This window comes from Orcinus orca, chromosome 2 (genome assembly GCF_937001465.1).
Source record: "Orcinus orca chromosome 2, mOrcOrc1.1, whole genome shotgun sequence".
NCBI lineage: Eukaryota > Metazoa > Chordata > Mammalia > Artiodactyla > Delphinidae > Orcinus > Orcinus orca.
The window spans coordinates 148,320,960-148,328,984 of NC_064560.1; the positions used below are offsets into that span (position 1 = coordinate 148,320,960).

General features: G+C 35.9%; 1 protein-coding gene across 1 annotated transcript; it reads right to left on the reverse strand.

Moving 5' to 3' along the window:
* Nucleotides 1-6,398: 6,398 nt before the first annotated feature.
* RPL10L (ribosomal protein L10 like) lies at nt 6,399-7,354 on the reverse strand. The gene has a single exon (XM_004270013.3). It carries the CDS (start codon nt 7,342-7,344, stop codon nt 6,466-6,468), a length of 879 nt encoding a protein of 292 aa, XP_004270061.2. The 5' UTR covers nt 7,345-7,354; the 3' UTR covers nt 6,399-6,465.
* Between the last annotated feature and the right edge of the window lie 671 nt (nt 7,355-8,025).

Consider the following 8,025-nt stretch of genomic DNA (forward strand, 5'->3'; position numbering starts at 1 on the left):
CATGTAAATGACTAGACGACATTTTCAGTAGTAATTATATCTTGACTGAACATTTGTGTCCTGAAGTCAAAAGTACCATCTGAACAAAAGAGGCATAAAAACTGCAGGATAAAATTAGGGTAGTAATTTGTGGAGTCTGAGGTCCGCATGTAAATGAGAAAGCAGAGAAACCAGAAGACATAACTGGTAGGAGACAAGTACAAAGGTCAAGGGGTTGAAGCAAATCATAACTGACGAAGAAACATTCAGAAAAGAGAAGAGATAGAGGTAGAGGTAGAGACAAATACATAGAAAGATCAGTGCTTAATTGAAGCCATGTTCAAAACAGAGGGTAATTAAGGTGGAATGGAGTGAAAAATCAAAGAAAAGACTAAAGCAAAGCCAGGAAGCAATGAATCAAAGCAAAATTTAATTTTATCCTTGAAGTGTGGGGAATAGGAAAAGACAAAAAAGATGGAAGCATAAAGGTGGAGTGGAAAAATGATATCCAGTGGAAGAGGAAAAAAAATACAAATGACAGATTATTTCCACTTGTAGTAAGATGGTAGAGAAAACAAATAAATATGGATTAGTTATGTATCTCACGAAATGAAATGAGGGATATCATTTCTATTAACCACTTTTTGACATTCAGGAAAATCTGAGAAGGCAAGGTTAAAAGCAACAGGTGGTATTAGATTATTAAAGAAACAGAAAGAAAATAAACATAACTCCTGGTTAGCTTTTATTACATGGGAACAAGAGAAATAAAACGAAAACAATTCCACTCAATAAGAGAAAGAGAAAAGTATAATGGAAGAACAAGAAGATGACCAAACTTTGAAACCTCAAGACTAGAAACAGATATTTGGGAAATTGTTGATTTTCAAGAAATATTTGTATAATTTTGTTTTTTTATGAGATATTTAACACATATCACCACAGAGAAGCAAGGCAAAAGCAACAATATCAAGATAGGATAGGGGATTGTTACCAAAAGAATGGGTAAAGAGGGAAAAGTCCAATGGAATAGTAAATATTTAATAAAGAAAACCACCTAAGGAGGAGAATAAAGGACTTAAACAGGTGAAAGAAATAGGCTTAAAAAATGCAACAGGACACAAGTGTATTATGTACCGATTGTGCAGTGCAAAGAAAAAGTATATATAATGTACACATAATTTGGTTACATCTGGTTTACAATGCTCCATCTCAAAAACTCCATGAATGGTAGAAATCTGAAAATGTTCTTCCTTTGGGATATTTTAATGAGGCATAGTAAAGTAAAGAGACTGAGGTTTGCAATCATATCTGATTTGACCCTGCCACACAGATTTGAGCTGAGGGTGGTTGGCACAGCACACATAAATGGAAAGAAAAAAAGAGGATGTGGCAAAGAAAATTAGGTACATGTAAGCTCAGAGAGAAAGACAGAAGATAACACTTCAGTAGTCGGCAATTTTGTATCCCAGCCACTAAGTATTGGCTAGAATCTTCCATTGAAATTCGAACCTGCGTCACTTTCTTCACTGCAAGCAAAGCCATTCATCAGTTCTTTCATGCTGGTTCAATTAAATCCTATAGTGCTCGGAGGCAATGTAGCATCAGCTCTGGTGAAGAATTTCAATTTCCTAAACAGGCCTGTAAATATGCTACTGTGGATAAATTGGCCATCAGGGTGATAGAGAGTAGCAAACGAAAATGTGTGATTACAGCTAGTTCTAGTGTGCTAGAAAGCTGCTGAGCCATTACTGTGAGCAAGACAGTGTTTTTTCCTCCTCTGCTTATCTAGCAGTTTTGCTCTTTCCATATTAACTATCTCTAGGCAAATACTCTTTGTCTGATTGATATTATTGTAATTGACATTATTGTAATCAGTTAGGAGTAAGCTTAACCAGGTCTTCTATAAATAAATTTTAATTCTTTCTTATATGGTAACATTTATTGTACTGCAATTCTTATTCTCTTCTCAAGTGTCAAAACATAATGCTTGATTTGTTAAACATTACAAATTTTTAGGCAAATGATTTGCATTTTTGTAAATTTTGCATTTTGTAAAGGCTTTTGTTCCAGAAGAAGTGATTCTTTCTTTTTTCCTCTTTTAGTTGATTGGCATGTGATTAAATTGGATAGAATACGCAACTACTGAATTTGCTAGAGTACTGACTTACTGACAATCTCAAATATACAAGTGTGTTTATGCATATATATCCTCACACACAGAGACAGAGAGGTTTCCAAATCAGAATCTAGCATGAAAACTTATTGTAATTATGTATGAGTTGGTTGCATTGGTGAGGTTAAGTCCAAAATGAAACACAATGTCTAGGCTAGCATTCTTTATGATCTTATGATTGGAGTCTATGCATTTTTATTGCTTTAATTTGTGCAGTTCATTATTACATTTTAATATACCTCTTAAAATGCATGATGATAAATAAAAAAACTTTCTCTAACTTAATCATAACTTTTCATGGTTCATTAAATCTATAATAATATACACCAATATGCTCCTGTAACTTATAAGTTGGAAATAGTAAATTTTTAAATCTTTTACACTGCTTTAAAATAATTACTTTTTAATATTCCATACAAATAATTATTTACATAATTAAAATTATATCTAAATGCTTTGGAAAATATATTAACCAGAAGTAAAAGGTTAAAATAGGGCCAAATTGCACAAGCTGCAATAGTTATTTCACAGAAATTTTATATGTCTTCAGTAGAACAGCAGAATTAACCTACCAGGGAATACTGAGTATGATGGCTATCAAACATTTTCACACTTGTATTCAAATACTTCATCACTGTTGAGCTTACACAGAAAAAATAGATACAATGTATACTTTAAATATGAATTTTTAAAATAACATCAAAAGATTTTGAGATTCTGCAATTAGAAGTAGATATATTTTAGATTTCACTTCATGGCCAGAGTAATTATATTAATAAGCATAGCTAATACACAGTGAACTCCTTTAAACTTCTAATCATTTAATAATAAATAATGATAATAAGCAACATTCATTTAGGGTATACTATGTACCAGAAACTGTGTTAAATGCATATTCTCTGTCACAATAATCTTCATTTTAATTTTAGACAACTAACTAAGCCTCCGAAAATTTCAATAAATTGCTCAAGGTGAAAGGAAAAGTAGAAGGCAGAGCCAGAATCCAAACAAAAGGCTATGTATTCCAAGACATTTTACTTTTTCAATAGCTTCACCAAACTAATTTTCAAAATTTTCCCGATTTTAATGATCATTTCCATATCAGCTAGAGTTTGCTTAGGGTATACTAAGAGTAATATGGAATAAGAAATGTCTTTTGGGAATTAAACTTTGCAGAATAATGAGAAGAGCTGGGAAAATAATTCTGAAGAGGATAGTGGGTGATCAGATAAAAGTCACCAACCAGGGACTGTAAAGAAGTCTACTGGACGCTATTGACTCTCTCCTTGCAATGGGCCTGAAATCCTTACAAATCAGAAAGACAGGCAATTGGGGAAAAAAATATCTAAATGCAAAGTGAAGAGAAATATGGGTAACCTTGATCCCACAGGCAAATGAAGTCCATGAGTACAAACTGAACCCCACAAGGACAATCTGGAATCCAAGTGTGTCAGTGCATCAAACTCCAACAGGGTGACTAAACACAAGTCTGTGCCCTTCAGCACAGCTGCACACATGCTTGGCCTGAGTCTCAAAGAAAATAAAGGGAGAAATCTAGCAGGGGTTATAGGAACTGAATTATGATATTTAAGGAGCTTAGAACAGTGCCTGGCATATGTTAATCACTATATAAGAGTTTGATATTACTAGTGAATAGTTTTTAGCAGGGAAGTGATACATACCATTTTTTTGGTTTTTTGTTTGTTTGTTTGTTTGTTTTTTTTGCGGTACGCGGGCCTCTCACTGTTGTGGCCTCTCCCGTTGCGGAGCACAGGCTCCGGACGCGCAGGCTCAGTGGCCATGGCTCACGGGCCCAGCTGCTCCGCGGCATGTGGGATCTTCCTGGACCGGGGCACGAACACGTGTCCCCTGCATCGGCAGGCTGACTCTCAACCACTACGCCACCAGGGAAGCCCCTGGTGTATATTTTTATAAAAATTAAGGATTCCAGACTAAATGCGCTTAGAATAATTCCATATTTGGGGGGGGGGTAAGAAATGGTGGATTATGCAATGATGATTGGTGGAATGTGCTTTTCAAAACTAAGCTGATATGGTACATGATCCATTTTCTAACTGATTCAGTCAGTATTTTCCATAAAACCTGAAGAACTCCATCAACTAAATCAAAGAGATTTATCTGGCAATATTTGCTTGAATTTAGTTAACTGTAATTGTATTTTTATTTTGAAGGAGCAGATAGTTCTGTTTCATTGCAGTAGTGCATGAAATTCTGAATACATATGTTCCCAAATTAAATTTTCCATTTAGAATAGAAATTTAGAAATAATGAAGAGCTCTGCAATATATAATTTAATTATATTTCAGTTCAACTGTCTTATCAATTTTTTAACAACTAGAATGACCAGAAAAAAGGAAAATGCTGAAAAAATGAAATTACGGCTTCAAGGACATGTTAGCAGGACTTTTGTTAAGAAAAACAAGTGAGAGTGTTCTACTACTAACATTAAAGGAAATAAAATTTATATATAATAGTTTATAATAGAAAACTGTAGGGAAAACTCAAATAATAAACCTTGATGACAGCTTCCTATTAGCTGTTTAATGTAATAATTTTTAATCTTTCATTTCCTTTTCATCCACCTATCTATATTCATAAACAATCATAGTTACCAATCTCTTAGGGCAAGGACATTCATGGGCTTATGCTTGGCTGCCTCCCTGTATTTAGTGAGTGAGTACAGAGTTCCAAGTTTGAAGGTTAAGATGTTTGAAAAGTTTGAGACCAAAGATAAGGATGAATAACGAAGACGGAAAATATTTTCAAAGCTGCATCACAGTTGTATTAACACATGACCAAGGAACTGTTTTGTTGTGTTTTGTTTGGCATTTTGATTTTTTTGAAGTTGAGGGTTTTTTTTTGAAAAACGGTTTGGTAAAAAGTAAACAGGATTGGACAGGAGTCAGAAGATCTGGCTCAAGTACACCCTCATTTGCAAATTGCATAGGACTTAATTTCCTAGAAAACTTCAAGAGTTTTAGAGTATCAAGTAAAACATGTCAAAGAAAGTGCTACTGAAATTGAAAAGCCCTTTCTATACATTCATATATTATTTAGTACCTGTTATCCTTCTTGTTTAGATATAATAAATATTATTGCTTAAAACAGCAATTTAGCTTAAAATACACAAGTAGGAGGCATAGTAAGGCCCTGAAAGAAGTATCAAGTCAGATGCAAAATTTTAAGATTGACATAGAAATTTTTTTAAGTAAATGAAAATAATTTTAAAGCATGTGTTTCAATACTGTTTATTTAGTATTCCTTTTGTTCCTTATTTAATATGTTGACTCTGAAAATGAGTAGCTAAAGAAAACTGAGGGCACTGTTTGCAGGATTGAGATTTAGAAGACTAAATAACAAATAACTAAACAACTAAATAACCAGAATTTTAGAATGCAGTAGAGACCCAGAAACTTTAGCTTATGTAATTTCTAAAATAAAACAATGCATAAAAACACCTGTATGATCAACATAACTCTAACGTAGGGCAAACACCTACAACTGCAAACTCTCTCTAGGATTCTTTTAGAGGACAGACAGCAGATTTAGTATCATTTTCTCTTTTCTGTTGGTTCTACTGGGACTCAGATCAAGAAATATGTACTTGGTTGTCAACCTATGACCTTTCTGTGATGAAGAAAAGATTGGATTGTCGTCTCTTGAGTGTAAGATAATGTAAGGCTTGTCTGGAGAAACCTTTGGCAGTGATCCCCAATTGTCCTAAGGCTGATAATTGGAGGTGACAGGTAATTCTAAAAACAATGTGCAGAAATGTATAAGGGAAACATAAGCAACAAGTTTAAGAATAGACTTTTTAGTTTCAAAGAGACTGTAATTGAAATATGACTAATGCCTACCATTATTTTCATCCCAATTGTTTATTTTCTATAAAAAATAAGAATTTTTTCTGTAAATCTCAGATTCTTCTCTATTTTTTATTCAAGGCAATGACAGCTATATAACTTATGACTTTTCTACAAACAAAACTTTTGACATATTTTCCTAGACTCTCTAAGTTAAAAGTGTGGGTTAGAATTGCAACAGCTTTCTCTATAAATGGCATACAAATTGTTTCACTCACTTGAAATGAAATTATCATTTGTCATTAAAACTCTTTCTGGTAATGTTAACACAAAAAATTATTTCTCTATTAGTCTATATTCTAAAAATTGGATATTTTTAAACTATAAAAAAATTAAGAAATAATTCTTTTTTTACCATAAGTAAAATTTATTGGTGAGCAAAAGTCAGACCAGCATGGTCAAAATTGCCAGTGCTGTCAAAAGACCTCACGAGTGCAGAGCTCGCCACTTATCCAGAGGGCCACGGCTGGGGATGTATTTGACTCCACAACCATCCGGGATGAGGCACTTCTTAGCCACTTTGTCTTCAAATTCATCAGCATTAAACTTGGTAAAGCCCCATTTCTTGGAGATATGAATCTTCTGGCGCCCAGGGAACTTGAACTTGGCCCTGCGTAAGGCTTCAATCACATGTTCCTTGTTCTGAAGCTTGGTGCGGATGGACATGATGACTTGACCAACGTGGACTCTGGCCACTGTACCCTGGGGTTTTCCAAAGGCACCTCGCATACCTGTCTGGAGTCTGTCAGCCCCAGCACAGGACAACACCTTGTTGATGCGGATAACATGTAATGGATGGAGTCGCACTCGCATGTGAAAGCCATCTTTGCCACAACTTTTCACCATGTACTTGTTGGCACAAATTCGGGCGGCCTCCAGGGATTCAGAAGAGAGCTGCTCATACTCATCAGACACTATGTGTCCACAGAGTGGGAACTCATCCACTTTTGCCTTCTTCCGACCCAGGTCAAAGATACGGATCTTGGCGTCAGGGACACCTCGGCAAAAGCGAGACTTTGGATACGGCTTATTCTTGCAATACCGGTAACAACGAGCGGGGCGTCGGCCCATGGCGACAACAGGTATCTCTGAGGCACGTCGAAGAGAAAAGAAGCGGTTGCTTCCACACCTGCGCATGCGCCTCATATACATTGCCCATCTTCCCGCGCAGGAACCATAGAGGACTTGAGGACACTCTTTCACAACGTCCCCACCATAGATGCAGTGACACTCTACGCATGCGTTTGGGGGATTTGGAACACGCGCAGAATGGAAAGGCGGTTGCGTATATTGGCCTGCGGGCATCCAAGTAGAGAATTGGACCTTGCTGCAGCATCGCAGGATCTCGTTTCCTTCTGGCTTTCCCTCTCTGGCATAGAACTTCTGCCCTAAGGTTTGTCTTAACTATAAAAGATGTATTTTCCTAGAATTTGAATGAGTAATGTCTCTCCAGCTAGTCGTACTTTGTGTCTGGTTTGTCTAAATAATCCATTTGCCGGAGCTCATATCTCCTGTCAGCATTTGTGGATCAGTTGCTATTTCTCAAAGGGTATGTGGTCACCTTCCATGGGTAAAGTGGTTTCTTGGCTCACTGGTAAGGCTCAGGAAGAAATGAGAGTAGAGGGGAGACGGGGATAGAAGATATCTGTTGTACATGTTGCTTGATAATTGCTTTAGAAACATGAAACTTTTGTTGTTTTATTTATTCGGCCATATGGAATGATTTTATTGTCAAAATGGCATCCACATAATTGGAATACCAACTGAATTTTTTAACTTTAGGCTATTTGCATTTTCAAATGTTACAGCTTCTGGGAACTGTATAAAAGACTAACTATTGGGAATTCCCTGGCAGTCTAGTGGTTAGGACTTGTCGCTTTCACTGCGGGGCCTGCCCTCTATCCCTGGTCTGGGAACTAAGATCCCACTAGCCGCGAGGTGGGAAAAAAAAAAAAAGTAACTATTTATACTTTATTAATCTTTTAC

What these genes read in the sequence shown, in the direction of transcription:
- RPL10L (XM_004270013.3), bottom strand. Translation starts at nt 7,344, where the DNA reads ATGCCCGCAGGCCAATATACGCAACCGCCTTTCCATTCTGCGCGTGTT.